At 41.7% G+C, this 19,305-nt stretch overlaps 1 protein-coding gene across 5 annotated transcripts in view; it reads left to right on the plus strand.

Moving 5' to 3' along the window:
• LOC140480227 (testican-3-like) overlaps nt 1–19,305 on the plus strand; it is a 517,571-nt gene that overhangs the window by 495,587 nt on the left and 2,679 nt on the right. For all 5 annotated transcript variants that reach the window (XM_072575112.1, XM_072575034.1, XM_072575285.1 and 2 more), the window contains 2 exons: nt 11,532–11,594; nt 15,003–15,140. In XM_072575112.1, the coding sequence (XP_072431213.1) occupies nt 11,532–11,594; nt 15,003–15,140 (201 nt within the window). The remainder of the gene's footprint in view (nt 1–11,531; nt 11,595–15,002; nt 15,141–19,305) is intronic.

A 19,305-nucleotide genomic window follows, 5' to 3' on the forward strand; every position in this document is an offset into this window, starting at 1 on the left:
AGGCCACTTGGTCCATCATGACTGCACTGGCAAATGTCATTTATGTACATAGTGTAGTGTTAGTGGTAACAAACAAGCGAAATGTTGGAGAAGCAGAACTTTTTCTATTCATTTGTAATGCCATGTCAATGAACTTACCATTTGGCATCAACCATACATTGTATTCTGAAAGCGTTAGCCAGCCTATCGCAGCAAATATTTCTCTTGTTTTGCAAATTCTTTGGCAAGTGGATATTTTGATGTTCTTTTGAATAATGGTTCTGTAATGTTCAATGTACATATTGGTGCTACATATCAGGACATACTGACCATGTGTCCAAGGTGTATGGCAGCTTGTAAGAATCTGAATGCATCAAATGATAGGATTATTGTGACCTTCACTTTGATTGAGAAGGCAGTTGGGTTCTTTGAGTTAATCCTTAGAACTATATCGAGTATTCTGCACAACTGCATTATAGTCTTGTGTAAGAGCCTTAGCTATGGTCCTGTGTCTGTAGTGAATGACTATAGAGATGCATAAAGATATGACAAGAAGGTAGATATTAGTGTATCGTTTCATATTGAAGTATGAATATACATCATTTACAGCATGTGAACAACAATGAATGCCTTTCATGTGCTGGCAAAATCTTAGATGAAGAGCGAGTTACAGCAAATGATGAAAGAAGATGGGTTCCATGCTGACAGTTCCTGACTGTGCTTCTTTTCAATTCTATCCCAATGTCAACCTTTATTCTTTTCCTGTAGTCTTCAAGATATTTTCTAATCGACCTATGCAGGGGATGTTACTATGTGCCTCTGGAACACATAAGACATCAACCAGGCTCCCTAGTTCAGAGACAGCAACACTACAACAGTGCCACAAGAGCCCCCCCTGCCTCTTCCCTTCTGTCCGTGACTGCAGGAAAACCCTTGTTTCAACGTGGATAGTTTTCAACTTGTTCTATAAATTGAAGCTGCAAGTTGAAGCCAAACATACAGAACACATTCTCTGAACCCTGACTTCTCTGTCTTTTTAACAGTTCAGACTCTGCTTAATTTTATCTCCGGTGCTGTCAGAACTGTATTTTTCTGGTGGACCACAACATACACATTGTCAGTCTTTCTGTTGTCATAGGTTTCAATAGGATGCTTTAAACTGATCAACTTGTCTGTTGTTAACCATCTGAGTTTCAGTTTCTGTTTATTTTGATGCTACGTTGTGAGTATTTCACCACATTCCTGACTCAACCTTGTGAATGACTTGTTAGGAATTGAGTCCTCATCAAAGGACATACAGTCACTAGCCTGCTCTTGAAACTATAGCATTCAAAATGGGCGGCATGGTGGCACAGCAGTTAGCACTGCTGCTTCACAGCACCAGAGACATGGGTTCAATTCCCACCTCAGGCAACTGACTGTGTGGAGTTTGCACATTCTCCCCATGTCTATGTGGGTTTCCTCCGGGTGCTCCGGTTTCCTCCCACAGTCCAAAAATGTGCAGGTTAGATAAATTGGCCGTGCTAAATTGCCCATAGTGTTAGGTGTAGGGGAATGGGTCTGGGTGGGTTGCACTTTGGCGGGTCGATGCGGACTTGTTGGGCCAAAGGGCCTGTTTCCAAGCTGTAAGTAATCTAAGTAAAATCTAGATAATGGTAACTCCAAGGTGTTGATGCTGGAAAAATCAGCAATAAGGTTATAAATTAAATAGAAGACACAGTTGCAATGGTCACTACCTTCAGGCCACATTTGGAATGGTTGGCAAGAGCTGCTTTATTATCAGAAGACTTATGAATGGAATTCAAGATTGTGGAATCTGACAGTACCCACACTTCCTGACTTTGACATAGAGGGAAAGTCTTTGATGAAACAGCTGCAGGTGGTTAGGACACCTTAAACAATGAAGCACTCTGCTGCAATGATTCTCCTGCCTCAGCCTCTCGAAGGTTTCCTGCAAGAATTATTGGTATTAGACCACCCAGAAAGACATCAAAGCCTTTAAGAACTCAAGAGTCTTGGGTTCATTGGGCTGTTCTCAAGAATGGAAAGATACAACTGAGAAAAAAGATTTGAGTACTGTAAGATGAAATTACTTACAGTGGATAGTTGGGTCTGAAATTCATACGTCCTACAAAATATAAGTTATAATATTTCCCAGCTAAGTTGTCAGGACTGGAAGCACTACCTCCGCAGGCAGCTTGTCTATTTTCAGATAATGAATTTCCAATCATTTACTTTGCTTGTTGTGGCCTAATGGCAACTTATGAGGGATTGTAAGAAAAATCTGTTTACTCTGGTTGTTATCACTTTAATATTCTCAATAGAGATTAGATGTAATCTGTTGACTTAAAGAATGTCAAGGCAGGGAATGCTCTGCCACAAGTAGTAGTTGAGGCTGATACAATGAAATGTTTCAAAGCCAAATGAATTAAAATTTGAAGAGAAAAATGCAGGGTTATATGAAGAGAATAGAGCTGCAGGATGGGTTTTGGACTGCTGCAGATATGTCTTTTGCTTTTAAATTACAAATTAGAACGTCCGGTGCAACGGCAGTGCATCAATTGCCTGATTGATTTATGATGTTGTTAAAATTGAATTTCCCAAGACAATGCCATGGTAATAATGAATAGTAATAATGCACAACACGTAACAGCTTTGAATGATTCAACTGAAGAAATGGTCCATGGCATTTTCATCAGTTTGGGTTTGGGTTTTGGGTTAAACTGGATGTTTGCAGTCTTTTAAGAGGGTTAGAAAGGACAATAACCTTTGAAATTAATTGATTTTAAACAAGTTGTTGGAGGGAATCTTGAGGGACAGGATGTACGTGTATTTGGAAAGGCAAGGACTGATTAGGGATAGTCAACATGGCTTTGTGCATGGGAAATCATGTCTTACAAACTTGATTGAGTTTTTCGAAGAAGTAACAAAGAGGATTTATGAGGGCAGAGCGGTAGATGTGATATATATGGACTTCAGTAAGGTGTTTGACATGGTTCCCCATGGGAGACTGGTGAGCAAGGTTAGATCTCATTGAATACAGGGAGAACTCTCCATTTGGATACAGAACTGGCTCAAAGGTAGAAGACAGAGGGTGGTGGTAGAGGGTTGTTTTTCAGACTGGAGGCCTGTGACCAGTGGAGTGCCTCAATGATCAGTGCTGGGTCCACTACTTTTCGTCATTTATATAAATGATTTGGATGTGAGCATAAGAGATATAGTTAGTAAGTTTGCTGATGACACCAAAATTGCAGGTGTAGTGGACAGAGAAGAAGGTTACCTCAGATTACACAGGGATCTTGATCAGATGGGCCATTGGGCTGAGAAGTGGCAGATGGAGTTTAGTTTAGATAAATGTGAGGTGCTGCATTTTGGGAAAGCAAATCTTAGCAGGACTTATACACTTAATTAGATTAGATTAGATTTCCTACAGTGTGGAAACAGGCCCTTCAGCCCAACAAGTCCACACCTACCCTCTGAAGAGTAACCCACCCAGACCCATTTCCCTCTAACTAATGCACCTAACACAATGGGCAGTGTAACATAGCCAATTCACCTGACCTGCACATCTTTGGATTGTGGGAGGAAACCCACGCAGACATGGAGAGAATGTGCAAACTCTACACAGTCACCTGAGGCTGGAATCAAACCTGGGACCCTGGTGCTGTGAGGCAGCAGTGCTAACCACTGTCTGTGCCATCGTGCCTAAGATCCTAGGGAGTGTTGCTGAACAAAGGTCAGCCTGGGAGAATGAATAGTTGCTTATGGGACAGTTAGTGAGTGACGACTGTTTTTCTCTTTCCCTCTGGGCTCCATCCTCACCTATTGTTTCACCTCCCCTCCCCCCTTTTAAATGTTGTGATTGTGATAGGTTGGTGAGAAATGTAGAGTGGATAGGTGGGGAGGAAGTTGGACAGGTAGGTCAGATCTCCCCTTCCCAGATCCAACTCTCCAACTTGGCTCTGCCCTCTTGATCTGACCTACATTTCCAAATTCCTTCCCACCTATCTGCTCCACATTTCCTACTACAATCACCATGTACCTTCACTCACCTATCACGATCCCAACTGCCTTCCCCTCTCCCACCTATTTTTTTCTCAGTTTCCTTCCCCCGCCCCACCAAGTCCCGATGAGAGGTTAAGCGCAAAATGTTAACTCTTTTGCTCCTCAGGTGCTGCCTGCTCAATACCACCTCCCTAGTGATTGTAATTTCACCAAGTTCCTCCTTTCCATCTACCTCCTTATTTACAGTGCTGCCTACATGTTTTTTGAATCCACAGTGAAGACAGAAGCAAATTATTCTTTCATTTTATTCATAATTTCCTATTATCGATGGTTCATGCCCGATTCTCACTCCACAGGGCTATTACTTACTTTACTTAAAAACTTCCTTTTCTAACAGAAACTGTTGCTATACATTTTTAGGTTTATTGCTACCTTCCCCTCATTCTATTTTTTTTTCTCCTGATTGATCTTTTAGTCACAGAGTCGTAGAGATGTACAGTACAAAAACAGACCCTTCAGTACCAGCCTCGAACACTTCTTCCAGCAACTCATTTCATACACGCACCACCCTCTGCGTGAAAATGTTTCCCCTTCGGTCCCTTTTAAATCTTTCCCCTTTCACCTTAAACCTATGCCCTCTAGTTTTGGACTCCCCCACCCCAAGGAAAAGACCATGTCTAATTACCCTATCCATGCCCCTCATGATTTTATAACCTCTATAAGGTGACCCGTCAGCCTCCAACGCTCCTGGGAAAACAGCTCCAATTTATTCAGTCTGTCCCTATAGTTGCCAGAGATATTTGAAACCAGACAGCAAAGGCAGCAGCTATGCAGCTTACTGCTGGGTCAGACAGCTGTGTAGGTTGCTTACTTTCTTTGAATCACTGTCCGTCGGGTCACTGCTCTTCATCTGTCTTCCTCCTTTTTAAAGTGCCATTGTTTTGATCGTTTTGTTCCAAAACAGTGCACCAGCTTATGAAACAGTAATTACTGCCCATAAAGTTTGAGACAATCAGCTCCAGTGCTACAAATATCTGAAAAAAAGGGCATCTCTCTACAGCCACAAATTTTACCCCCCATTCTCCGCTACTGAAACATTAGGTCCAAACCTTGAATTCTTGAAGAGAAAATGCAAGGGAACAAATAGAATTAGCAGTTTAAATAAAGCTGATTCTGAATAAACCTATTGCTGCAGTTCGGGGTCAATGTGAAATGATTTTCGTAGATGCTAAAAATGAAAAGCATACTTGGTATTAAACTAAAAGGCCAAAAAGTAGAAAAAATAGAAGTAATAAATATTCAATCTGAATTAATTGGCATTAGCAGCATCTGAATTTTTTGCCATTATATTCAGATTGTACACATAGAGGGATAGGGTTATGTTTTAAACTGTTTCCAATTCCAAAGGAGCATATACTCGTACCTCTTCTCAGGGTTACTGATTTGTCTAGGCACAGTGAATGTCAGAAAGTCAACAGGTCAGACTATGTCAAAGCATGTCTGTTTCAGAAATTGTTCTCCCTCTAAATGTATTGAAGGAAAACCAGGCAGCTTCATTAGATCTGTGGCCACCAAACCATGCTATTATCTTATACTCACTTCAACTTAAGGAAACCCCCTCCTCAGATTGCCAAGATACCCCACTGGTCACTGGCTGTCACTCAGAAAAATACCCATTTATTCTTTTTGTTTCTGTCTGCTATCATGTCTGTGCACAAACCCCAGTCTCATGTGCTTTAATTTTTCATGCTGATTTCTTGTACAAGACCTTTCAAAAGCATTCTAAAATGCTAAGTAAAGCACATCCGCTGGCTTCACTTAACTCTACCAGGTGCTTCTTAAAAAATTCCAGTAGTTTGCCAAGCCCTTTCATAAATCCACATTGACTCTGTCTGATCCTTTTGTTAAGTGCTCTCCTACTAAAACTTTTGTAATGCACTCTGGCATTTTCATAATTTCCTGTTTGCTCTCTGCCTCGTTTTTTAAATAATGGGGTTATTTTAGGTACCTTCCAATCCAAAGGAACTGTTCCACGGTCTATAGAATCTTGAAAGATGATAACCAGTGCATCCACTATTTCTACAACCACTTCTTTAACCGCTGGGATATAGATTACTGGGATTTATCTTCGTTTAATCCCACAATTTCCCCAACACTGTTTACCTACTGATACTGATTTCCTTTAGTTCTTCACACTCACTAGACCCTGGAACTCCCAACATTTTTAGGGCATAATTTGTGTTAGTCTGCCTTCTCTTTGGTCCCAATTGTAACTTCCCCTGTTTCTCATTGTGCAGAACCCAGATTTACCTTCTACTAAGTTCAAAGTTTTTTTTCAACCCAAAACACCACAACTTAAGTAGCATTTTTAATTCAAAGAATCACATTTGTCTCCATTACATTTAACAGTTGACCACAATTCCAAAAGAACTGCGGATGCAGAAATGAAAAACCTAAGTTGCTGGGCGAAACTCAGCAGATCTGGAAGCATCCGTGGAGAGAAAACAGAGTTAACATTTCAGATACAGTGAGGCTTCTTTAGAACTGATTGTAATGAGAAAAAGATTGGTAGATATGTTGAACATGGGCGGGGAAGGATTTGGAGGAGTAAACGATAAGTGGACAAGGAGTCTACAGAAAGGGAGGACAGGCGACTGACTGTGTGGAGTTTGCACATTCTCCCCGTGTCTGCGTGGGTTTCCTCCGGGTGCTCCGGTTTCCTCCCACAGTCCAAAGATGTGCAGGTCAGGTGAATTGGCCATGCTAAATTGCCCGTAGTGTTAGGTAAGGGGTAGATGTAGATGTAGGGGTATGGTTGGGTTACGCTTCGGCGGGGTGGTGTGGACTTGTTGGGCCGAAGGGCCTGTTTCCACGCTGTAAGTAATCTAATCTAATCTAATCTAAAAAAAAAAGTTGTGCAAAAGTCAACCTCAGAGCATAAACAGCTGCTAATGGGGACCATTAGTAGCTGACAACGGGTTGGATGTGGTAACAGACCATCTTATGATAAGGCCTAGTCTGTGGGATTTTGTGTTAAAACATGGGAGAAGCATTTCAGGCCCGAAAATTATCGAAGCTGATATTCAGACCAGAAGACTGCAGCATCCCCAAGTGGGAAATGAGGTGCTGTTCTTCCAGCTTGCAATGAGTTTCACTGGAGCACTGCAGAGGGCCTGACGGAGAGATGTCAGCCGGGGACCACAGTGGTGAGTTGAAGTCGTGGGCAACTGGAAGCTCCAGGTCATACTTAAAGGAAGAATGAAATTGCCCCAGAAAGGTGTCACCCTGTTTGCATTTTGTCACCCCAGTGAAGAGGATACCACATGAACAACAAATACAGTGGACCAGATAGAGCGAAGTGCAGGTAAGTTGTTACTTCACCTGGAACGTATGTCGGGACCCTTGGGCCTTGAGGAGGGACAAACTAAACAGACAAGTGTTACCCCTTCTGCAATTAGATGGGAAGGTGCCGTGGGGCTGTGGGGACACTTTGGGAATGGAGGAGGAGTGGACCAGCGTGCCCTGGAGGGAATAATCCCCACAGAAAGCTTACAAGATGTGGCAGAAATGGCGGTTAATGATCTTTTAGATGTGAATGCTGAGGTGTACTAGATTAGGACAAGGGTGACCCTATCACTGTCTTGGGAAGGAAGAGAGGGAGGGAGGGAGGGCCAAAGTGCGGGAGATAGTCAGACCCAGCGGATGGCCCTAACAACCACAGGAATCTTTGACTGAGAAAGAAAATGGATATTTTCAATGCCATCTTGTTGAAATCGGCATCATCGGGACAGATGCAACCGAGACGGAGGAACTGGAAGAATGGGATAGAGTCTTTACAGGAAGCAGGAAATGAGGATATGTAGCCAAGGTAACTGTGGGAGTCGGCGGATTTGTGGTGAATATTGGTGGCCAACCTATCACCAGAAATGGAAGCAGAGATGTTAAGGCAAGGAAGGGAGGAGTCAGAGATGAACCAGCTAAAGGTGAGAGCAGGAAGCAAAATTGATAAACTTTTCCAATACTGCCTGAGAGGGAGGCAGAAGTGATGACGTCATTGGTGTGCAGGAGAAACATTTGAGAGTGGAGGCCAGAGTAGAGCTGGAACAAAGAATGTTCCACATACCCCACAAAGAGACGGGGATAACTGGGGCCCATTCGGGTACCCATGGCCACCCTTTTGACCTGAAGAAAGCTGAAGGATTTAAAGGAGAAGTTGTCCGAAGTAAGGACAAACTTGGCCGGGTGGAGGGGGGTGGTGTTGGATCAGATAGTTCAGGCCTTTCTTCCAGGAATAAGAAGAGATCCCTGAGACCATCCTGACGGGGGATGGACATGTAAAGGGATTGCACATCCATGATGAAAAAGAGGTGGCTGGAGCCTGCAAACAGGAAATTCTGAAACTTACATAAAGTGTCAGAAGAATCGTCGATGTAAGCAGAATGGGATTGAACTAGGAGAGTAAAAATCATGTCAAGGTAGGAATAGGTGAGTTCTGTGAGGCAGGAGCAAGCAGAAACAATGGTTTCCCAAGCCAATCCTGTTTGTGGATTTTAGGAAGAAGGTATAAGTGGGTTGTACAGATTTGGGAGACTATGAGCTTGGAGGCAGTGGGGGGAGAACATCAGATGAAATGCGATTGATGACCATTCTAGAAACAATGGCCTGGTGTTCAATAGTGGGGTCAATGTCCAGGGGAAATAGGAGGAGATATCTGAGAGCTAGTGCTCAGCCACTGCAATGTCGAAGTCAGTACGCCAGACAACAATAGCATCAACTTTGTCAGCAGGCTTGACTCAAGGTTAGATCTGAGAGCGCGGAGTGCACCAGAGACCATTGTTCCACTTGCCTTAGAACTTCCTGAACCCTTACCAGTAGAAATGCCAGCAAACAAGTTGTGCCCAAAGATGACAGGGCAATTACTGCCAACTTTTCCACAGAAAATATAATAATTCATAAACAGCAAATGGTGCCTGTGGATTCTCAGACCAGAATTATAGGTTTGAATCTGAGCATAAATTACACTTTCTGAAACATTTATTTATATATATTGATTTTTTTTACTCTTTTACAAAAAAACCAAAAGTTATAAAAGTACAGAAATACAGAAAAATAGAAATAATATGTTACAGTAATGTTAACGATAAACTGCCTACTACTCTTCAAGATATAATCATCTCATATTTACTTAACTTAACCCACATTAAAATAAACTCAAATTAAATAAAATAGTATTAAATTGAAATATAATCCAATAAAATTAAATTAAATTACACTACATTACTCCACTTGCTGCATCTCCACTGAAGCTCCCATCCAGGGGAGCAACAGCTGTTATACCCGTATTTACTAGGCCTCCCCCACCACAGGGGACCCCAGACTACCATATACGGCCCTCATGGCTAAATAAAGGCCCTAATCAGTACCGCCAATATGTTCATGTCTATGTAATTTTGAAAGGGCCACAACACCCTATAAAATTGCTTTATTCCATGGCGCACCATACTTGGGGGCGTAGGTTTAGGGTGAGAGGGGAAAGATATAAAAGAGACCTAAGGGGCAACTTTTTCACACAGAGGATGGTACGTGTATGGAATGAGCTGCCAGAGGTAGTGGTGGAGGCTGGTACAATTGCAACATTTAAAAGGCATTTGGATGGGTATATGAATAGGAAGCATTTGGAGGGATATGGGCCGGGTGCTGGCAGGTGGGACTAGATTGGGTTGGGATATCTGGTTGGCATGGACAGGTTGGACTGAAGGGTCTGTGTCCGTGCTGTACATCTCTATGACTCTAAGAGATTGTTCCATACTGTTATGTACTGATTCTGTCATCCATATTTTGAGTGCATTTGTTAAAGTGGAAACTTGCAATACCATCGGTTGCTTGCTTGTTTCAAGTTACAAGGTCTTTGCTGTGATCTTTATTTGCTTTGAGATTCATATTGGCCAACTGGACCTTTGTAAGCGTCGTGGTTCTATTTCATGTTCTATTACTTTAATTCTGTCAGATGTCACAGGTACCTTTGTGAAGAAATGAAAACTTAATATTTAAACTGTCAATGTTAAGCCTAACATGTATCGGGAGGGTTTTTACCCCTAAAGCCACATGTACATTTTAGATGGTTTTTCTCTCTATTTAGTACTGTCAATTTGATCACGTTTAGTTCTTTGGATTATCCTTCTATTGTCATAATTTAGAAACCGAATCAACAAGGTAATAAAAGCAAGGAAAAGTCTTCAAAAGAAAGCCTTTAAAGAATGTGTTTAACAACTTTGCTTGATGAAAGAGAAAGGTCATAGAGCTGCATTGGTGTTCCATCAATCTCCTGATAGTGGGAGTGTGCATATACCAGGTCCTGACCTTGCAAATGTTTTTTATTGGGCTTGTGACATGGGTCCTCTGCCTATCCTTGCTATTCTATCAATGTAAGGGGACTATTCCAGGAGATGGAAGACCCTCATCCAGGCATAGTCGGATTGCAATGATTCCCTAGTCCCAAATTTAGGTTTACCTTCTGTGCATGAAAACCTGATCTTATTGTACATTTCTATCCACTCTTAAGTTGGGATTCCATAGTATGGTTGGAACCAAGATTCCCAATTACTAGAAAGCAGCCAAATTTTAATATAGAGACTTTGAATAGTTAATCATCCTTTGTAAGGAATATGTGGTGGCATTAAAACTCCTCGTTGGTGAAGGTGGGTGAGGGAGCAGCACAGACCTCCACACTGTATTGGATTATAATCATTGAGGCTTTTAGGGTCTTTGTACAGACATAGCATGAAATATCCAACCTTAAGGGAATCGTTCCTGATGGTGCAAACTTCAACAAGCTAAGTAACTAGCTCAACTCTAGCTGCAGAAAATGCTTAATTCCACAACAGTAATGATGGTGGATTTTCTCGGTCGTATAACCAACAGCAATTTAAATTACAATGGGATACCCTACTTCAAAGCTGCCACATTATTTAAAGTTTTGGTGACCTTAACACTCCTTTTTCTTGGTGTCACTCTTTTTATAACTTCCTCTGAAGTACCTTGGGTTGTTTCATTAAAGATATTATCAAAGTAGAAGTTGTTGTTGAAAATGTTGTTCACTGAAGTGTCACTGAGCAGGGCAAACTGTGTATGTTTTCTCAATTATTTTAGTAGGGAATGAATGTGCAATGTAATGGTTTCCTCAGTGGTATTAATGGGGAACACTTTTGATAATGAGTCATTGCACTCAGGTAATTGACATAGTCTATTTTGTGCAGCTTCACACGAACAAACATTCCCCCATTGTTCCTAGTGAATTATTAGCACCATGCTCCAATACTCTATTAGTATCAAAATAAAGAAAAAGATTGTTCTGTACAAAATCTTCCCATTGTCTCAGATTTTAATTTTATAAACAAATGTGCTCATTTTACCGCAGTACAGAATAATAAGCATTTGTGTATGTATTTTGTAAGCTTTGTATCATATTTATTTAATGGCTGCAGCTTTGCACTTTTATCATTGATCATCTGGCAACCTTTTCACATAACATGTTAAATACATTCTAGAGCCACCCTGCCAGATGGAACTAAACAATATTCAAAGACAACAACGAGGAAAGAAATTGCTTGGTGAGTTCTGGGTTTTATTTTGAATTACCTGTATTTTAAACAATGGAAATAATGTGAAAAGACATGAACCAACAAAACTACTTCAGATAAGTTACCAAATGTTTTGGGATATACTTCATATTGTTATAATTATTTTAGCCTTTTCCAATATATTGATCAGGCAATAAATTTATGTTATTCAGAAGAAATGAAGAGTATTAGTTATTAAGTGATTGCATTATGTATTTTTAAATCTATTAAGTGCATGCTTTTGTCAATACCCACACCAGCTGAAGTTATCATGAAGGACAGTCCTTCTCAACCCCTCACCTCACTTGAGGTATGGTGACCCTCAGGTTAAACCATCACCAGTCATCTCTCTCTCTCTCTCTCTTTCTCTCTCTCTCTCCACCCCCCCACCCCCACATGAAAGAGCAGCCCGATAGTCTGATAAGACTATGGTGGTTTCACTTTTGTCATATGCATATCAGTGTTTTTAGTTTAATAGTTTTCTTAACCTAATATTTACAATACATATTTGCTGGGTTCTATTTATTTGAACATTTTACTCTCGCAATAATACGCCAATTGCTTGTGTTGAATCAATGTTTCTTTGTTCAACAATATAACTTTGAGCTTTAATTGTTACAACAGAAATCAGGTGACTGGTGAGCGTTCATTTTGCACCTTACCGTTTCCAGAGGGTGGGACCAGTGGAAGGGACATGCATGAAAGAAAGCGATTGATTATGGAGGGATACCAGGCAGGACCAGCTGTATGAACAATGTTTTGTTCCTAACTATTCATGCTGATACAGCCATGCCTACACACCCATGTCTGCCAAAGGAAGTGACCAGCCCCTGTTTTGTGGCAAATGAATACATAGGAAGGCCTGACAGAGTCTGGTCATACAGATTAGACATAGGAAATGTTTCATGCAACTCGTCTTACATGTATGCTACCCATTTCTTCCATTTATGTCAGTAGAAGTAATTGCTATTGGAAAACCTGTTGATGCTGATAATGGCAAGGAAGCCAAAAAAGGAAAATTTTTATGACAGTAGAATGATTCAACAGAAGTGTATGAATGTTTTCTATTTATGTTGGTGGTTTCCTTATAATTTAAATTCCATTTAATTCAGATTTTTCATCCCCAATACTCATTTTCCCCATACATCAAATTCAAAACGCTTGACCTATATTACCAACTTCACCTTATATTGTTTTCTGCCTATACCAATTCATCTACAACTCTTCCCTTCTGTCATTCCATCACTGATGGCAGTACTTTCAGCTTTTAAAATCCATTGTGATATTTATTTTTCCATAAGTCCTCCAGTTTTGCTTGTTTTCTTTTGTCCTAATTTCTAGCTAAAACTTATTTCTCAAGTAAATTCATTTATACAGATTATTTTATTGTTTATTTCATTACTATGCTGGGTATTGTTTATGCAAACTGTGTTGATTTCCCAATGTTACAATGCCACTTCAAAAACATAGTTGAGTTGTGAAGCATATAAGGATGTACTGTGATCTTAATAGGCAGTATATAGTTGTGCATTCATTGCTTTGAATTGGTGTCGAAACGTTTTTTTTTGTTATTTCCCAAATCTCCCACTTCTACATTTGCGAGTCTAAACTTCATCAATATTTGTGATTGACTTCCCAAGTGGTATCTTCCATAGTGCTGCCAGCACATAACCTTTATAAACTTCAACACATCTTTCTGTGAAATATATAGCCCGTGGGCGGCACGGTGGTACAGTGGTTAGCACTGCTGCCTCACAGCGCCTGAGACCCGGGTTCAATTCCCGCCTCAGGCGACTGACTGTGTGGAGTTTGCACGTTCTCCCCGTGTCTGTGTGGGTTTCCTCCGGGTGCTCCGGTTTCCTCCCACAGTCCAAAGATGTGCAGGCCAGGTGAATTGGCCATGCTAAATTGCCCATAGTGTTTGGTAAGGGGTAAATGTAGGTGTAGGGGTATGGGTGGGTTACGCTTCGGCGGGGTGGTGTGGACTTGTTGGGCCGAAGGGCCTGTTTCCACACTGTAAGTAATCTAATCTAATCTAAGTAATCTAATCTAATCTAATCACTCTCAAAACTGCCAAGGTCCACAAACTTCATATGGCACAATGAGACAGATGTATGACCCTTGTTCTGATTTTTTAATTCATTCATGATCACCCTCCATCTTGTAAGGAATCTTCCACACTCTTCACCTCTTGAACTTCATGTCCCTCTTGTTTCCTGCATTATTGTTGTCGGGTGGGTCAGTAATGTTCTTGTTATGGGAGTTATCTGTAAAAGTCAATATTCTTAATTAGATTTCTTTCACTCATCCTTATATGTCTTCACATTTTACATTACTTTTGAGGTTCAGTGTTCATATTTTCACATTTTTAAGCACACTGGTTCATTTAATTTAGATGTATTGAGGAAAAACAATGTTTTTTACAAAGCCAGAAACATAGAACCTCTGAAAGCCTCTGTTGAATTACTACATCCCCCAAGTTATAGTGATACTTAGGCTTTCCTTGTTAATGTCAGAATTAATTATGTGCAAGTTATTGAAATGACCTAAAGCCAGTTGTTTTAAGACATGCAACAAATAGCCAAGTGGCTTGAGTCAATTTTTGACTCAGAAGGAATATATCAGATTTCAGAAATAATGACCGAGGGTACCAGCCAAGGTATTATGGGCACGATGTTATTTCCTGAACTTAACATGAAGAATTAACCTGTTTACTTCAAATAAGTTAACACATATGTTAAAGCAGCAGAAATACTGGAAATGAATGTGCGAATGTCACAGCAATTTTGAGTTTTCCTCTCAGGAAATGATCATTGATGGGGATAAAAGTGCTCTAAAGCGGCGCACGCGAGTGAAAATCCATTCAGATATTCTGCTGACAGTACATCTCAAAGCAAATGTTTAACTTGGACTGAGGGATCTCATTAACTTCATGACAGATGATTTTAGAAGATAGGGCAATTGGCGGGAGTGGGGCATTGGCACCCAAAAAGTCTGTAGCTATGTATTGAATTACCTCATTTCTTCCATAGCAATGTACCACTGCCAGCACCAGAGTTAATGCCAGGATTTTTGAACTTGATGGTTATCTTTTACACCAGTAAATACCACTTAAATATTATTTTGGTAAGAAAAGTGCCTGCAGATTTTATTGATTACTTCCAATGGTAAATAGTGAGGAAATGGTCGCAGCAAATTCTCATTCCAAATGATCCGAATTCTTTTTGGCTAAAAGTAGAATTTAACTTGACATCATATAACATCTAAAGCAATTCCAGATTTAAGAGGCTGACTAGACTTTTTTGTTTTTATGCAAGGAGCAGGCTGAATGCTTCGACATGCGGTTGTTATTTCCATTGTTCATATGCATACTTCATGACATGCATTTGGTTTCCTCAGGAATCTTTATTCCAACTTGTGACGAAGATGGTTATTATAAAGCAACTCAGTGTCACGGCAGTGTGGGACAGTGCTGGTGCGTTGACCGATATGGCAATGAAATGAGAGGATCCAGGTCAAGTGGATCACCAGATTGTGGTATGCACTTAAGCCATAGCAAGACCTTTAGTGTCATATGCTAATATTTAAAACATATACAAGAATATGTAAGTCTTGTTCTTGCTTAAATTGAGCAAAAGATTAACAATATTTTGCATTTTGGTAGTGACAAGGTTCGCAGTATAGATGTCCTAGTTATTCTAAAATTAGTTTGAATACTACTAATTACTAATAATTTTCTAGACTGATTCTTATTGCTTTTGGCAAAGTCCAACCCCATCAAGTTTTTTTGAAGAATTCTTACCACAATGCCTTCAGTTTTCTTGGCCTGTCTTACCAACCTTGCCTCATTAATTAATGCCACACCCCTAAGGTGCCTCTCACATCTGATTCCACACCATCTTCCTATTTGATGTACCTGTGAAAGCTGGTCACTCTGCAGATATCTGCCAAAAGACCAGCAGCTCTTGGGCTCATGCCATCTTTAAAATGCTCTGCAAAGTACTGGCACTCTGAAGCTACACTGCTCAATCAAGGATGTTGGCGAAGGAGAAAATGATATCGCGATTCTCTGTTAGGGACCTGGAGGTTCTGATTGACAGGAAGGTGCAATGAAGAGGTGTCCTCTTCTCAGAGCACTGCCAGAGGAGGTCGCAACACCAGATCCTACCAGCCTCGTTTGAGGTCACCACCCAGGGTGCAGAGGAATGACCAGCAATGCAGAAAGGTCAGTGATCCTCTTCACTATGGTAAGGCACACCTCACACTCAATCTATCTGTAACACTGCACACAGCTCCCATCCAGGCTCATATCTTACCACAACCACTGTTGCCTGCACCTACTTCCCTTACCTGCTCTTCCCCTCAGAGTGCCATTTCTCTAAAGCTGTATGTCTTCAGTGTTGCCTCATTAGTCCTTTGGTACACCTCACCATGTTTTCCCAAATACGCCAACACTAACAGCTGTGCCTCCTGCTGTGATCTGACTTATTTCCCTCTTCACTCATAGTCCATTAGAGAGCAGAATGAGCCCATATGAAAGGGAGTTGGGAGTGTGGCCATCATCAGTATCCTCAGTGTCCTCACCCCATTCAAGGAGAGAATCCTGGCCCTCTCAAGAGAACACCAGGGTCGTTCCTGTGGGGTGCTGAAACATCCATGTCCTGCCCGTCAAGTAAGTACATACTCTCCCATTAACCCCACTATCACTCCATCATCGCACACCATTTCTAACCATTGGTTGTGATATCATCTTTCTCATCTAGGTTCCGTATGCCTACCTATGATGCCCATAGAGATTCTGCTGGCTGCAGAAGAGCCACCGTCATGGAATCTGAGGACGAGAGTACCAAGACATAGGAGGAAGCATCAGCAAGGCTGCTTCCTGCAGACCCCCAGCCCCTGCCCCACAACCAGCTAACACCTTTGGGGGTCAGAGTGGGAGGGAAACGATAGGCAGAGAAAATGCAAGAGCACAATCTGGTGAGCACCTTAAAGAGGCAGTTCCACAGCTGACTGAGGATGACATGGACCAGGCCGCGGCTCTCAATGGATTGGTGGGTACTAGGCACCTGCTCAGCCCTGGCCAAGAACCTTGAACCCAGTCCAGGTGCCTCCATCCCTCAAGGAGCTTGGACAGTGCCAGGAGGTACCCAGCAGGAGGTGGAACCACACAAAAACCCCTCAGCAGTTTCCACACAGGGCATTGTGCAGATGGCCCAGCACTCCAATTGTATCCTGCTTGTCTTCCTCAAACTCTTGGAAACTTGAGGAGAGTCACCTTGCCTCTGGCTGCTCTGTCTCTGATCTAACTGTTGCAGAATTGTTTGGCAGTGGCTGTGCCAGGGCAGTGTAATATACTGAGAAGGTCAATGTTATCAGATGGCAAGGGAGTATTGCAGCCTGCTTGCTTGTGCTTTCTCTTCATGAGTAACCAATGTTGCAAGTTCCAGTATGATAACCAATGTTGTTCTCCTATAAATGTGAATGGTGTCTGTAACAGCTTGCTCTTTCATACATCAAGTCACTTAACCCACCCACTGTAAGTATGTTCACATCCTTTTTCTTCCAATTGCACACTTTCAGTTTCCAGCACCATGGAAGGCAGTAGTGACTGCTCCTCTTCCAGAATCAGCTTGACTGCATCAGTGAGTCTCCAAATCTCCACATCCTCTTTCCATTAGCTTGTCCCATCAATCTCACAGGATTTATACTTCCCAAAGTCCCCAGCCCCCAAGCTATCTAAGTTCACTCACATCTGCTTACCCTTCCCCACCCAGACCCTAACAGGTGAGGGGACCATGCATGGTGCCATCGTATATTGCCAGAGTGCTCCTGACCATGGATTACTTCCCCTTCTCACTCTTCCAGTGCATACCATTCCTAGCAATGCTTCACATCATCCCCAACTCTTTGCAAATGCTGCTACTCCCCTTTCCAATTAGAAGGTGTCCTTGTCTAGGACTTGCAACCCCTAGGGCCCTTGACTAAACTACCAAGGCTCAATGCCACTTGTCCACCCCTCAGCCCCTGTTAGCTTGTGTGGATAGACCCAATGGACTGACTATGGCCCACCACACTCTACCAACCTAACTGGACTGCCCTGCGCAAGATGTGTTCAGAAGTCTGACTGGTGCCTGTGAATCTGCCCAACTCCATTGCCCTATGTTACACCCTCATGCCTTTTCACTACAGAGCCAATGGACTAACTGTGGCCCACTCCCTGGGACGTAGAAGCTTGGCATCCTAAATTGTTAACCTTTCCCTCCTTGCCGACCAGATGCCAGGTCATGCATAGCGAATGTACACTGCCTTTGACTTACTGTGTCAGGACTCCCTGACAGATTGGTGCCGTCATGGGCTTCATTGAGGACTACTCACATAGGAGTTGGATACACTGCTGCCTTTTTGCTGCCCATGTGTTTGTTGTGTGTAAGCTGCAGGTGTGAAATTGATTTAGCACCCTGCCAATCTACATGATGTGTACTCCCTAGGTTGAACTCTACTTAGCAGCAAGGCAAGTTGCCCGGTTGTACGACAACACTCATTTGCACAGCAGGGTAAGGCAGGGATGCTGTGAGCATGCAGTGAGGTTCTAAGTAAGGGAGCACTGAGAACAAGTGTGCATTCCTGAGTTGCATCCAGGTCCAGGCATAGCGCTGGGCATCTGCCCTTGTGTGCAGTACCCTCACTGCAACTGGTCAGTGCTAGTTGCTTAAGTGCCCTGCATTGCAACTCTGTATTTCCAGAGCACTGTGCCATTGCACAATAGAAGTACAAGGATGGTTGTGATGGATTGGCTGATTCTGAATGCAAATGTTCAAGGATCAGAAGTGAGTTCAGCTGATTCTTGGGGATCATATCTCAACATGTCCTGTGTCTAACATGAAGGTCATTTGGGGAAGCAGTGAACTGAACCCAGCAAGTACATGCTTTGGTTTCCTTGTCAACTTTTCCCAACATCAAGCTTATTTAGTGAGCTTGGTAAGATGGGAGTCTGAATATTAAGGATATGAATTATGGCATTTACAAAGCCTTTAGCAAGCAATAATGACCATCAATTAGCGTGTTGCCACTCTCTAATGAGAATCTCTTCACGCCACTTGTGAAAAGTATAAAGGTGGAGCGAGGTGACTTCGATGTTGAAATGGTCTTCACTGAACTTGTCACCCAATTCTGCAACACATTTCACCCAATTCTGCAACACATTTCACCATAGCTGACTACTATGAGAGTTGGCCCTCTATATTTATTCACCAATAGATTTTGTCAGAATTTCTTTTATGTTGTATCTTAGTCCCATAGTTTACTTTAAGGAGCATTAAACGATTGGCTAACAAATATAACAAAATCCAAAATCTAAACTAAAGTGATCTGCAACGTAATTGGTTCAAATTATACTGTACCTTAAGGCCTGTAAAAGAAAAAGTAATTGACTGTTTCCAGAGAGTTAACCATGGATAGTTCCAGGGGCAATCAGCATTTGAAAAGCCTTTAGGTTGGTGTGGAAAGGCAGATTCACCAAAATACCAGAGAGCCTACAGCTAAAATGACATGTAACAGTGACAAAGTGCATTTACATTCCAGATGAACAAAATGCATTATTGTAAAAAAGGTTTAACTTTAATTTGATTAAAATGACTTTAATTAATATATATTTATATTGCAGAAAATAAATTATTATATGGGCCTTAACTACTTGTTC

Source organism: Chiloscyllium punctatum, chromosome 1 (assembly GCF_047496795.1).
Source record: "Chiloscyllium punctatum isolate Juve2018m chromosome 1, sChiPun1.3, whole genome shotgun sequence".
Taxonomy (NCBI): domain Eukaryota; kingdom Metazoa; phylum Chordata; class Chondrichthyes; order Orectolobiformes; family Hemiscylliidae; genus Chiloscyllium; species Chiloscyllium punctatum.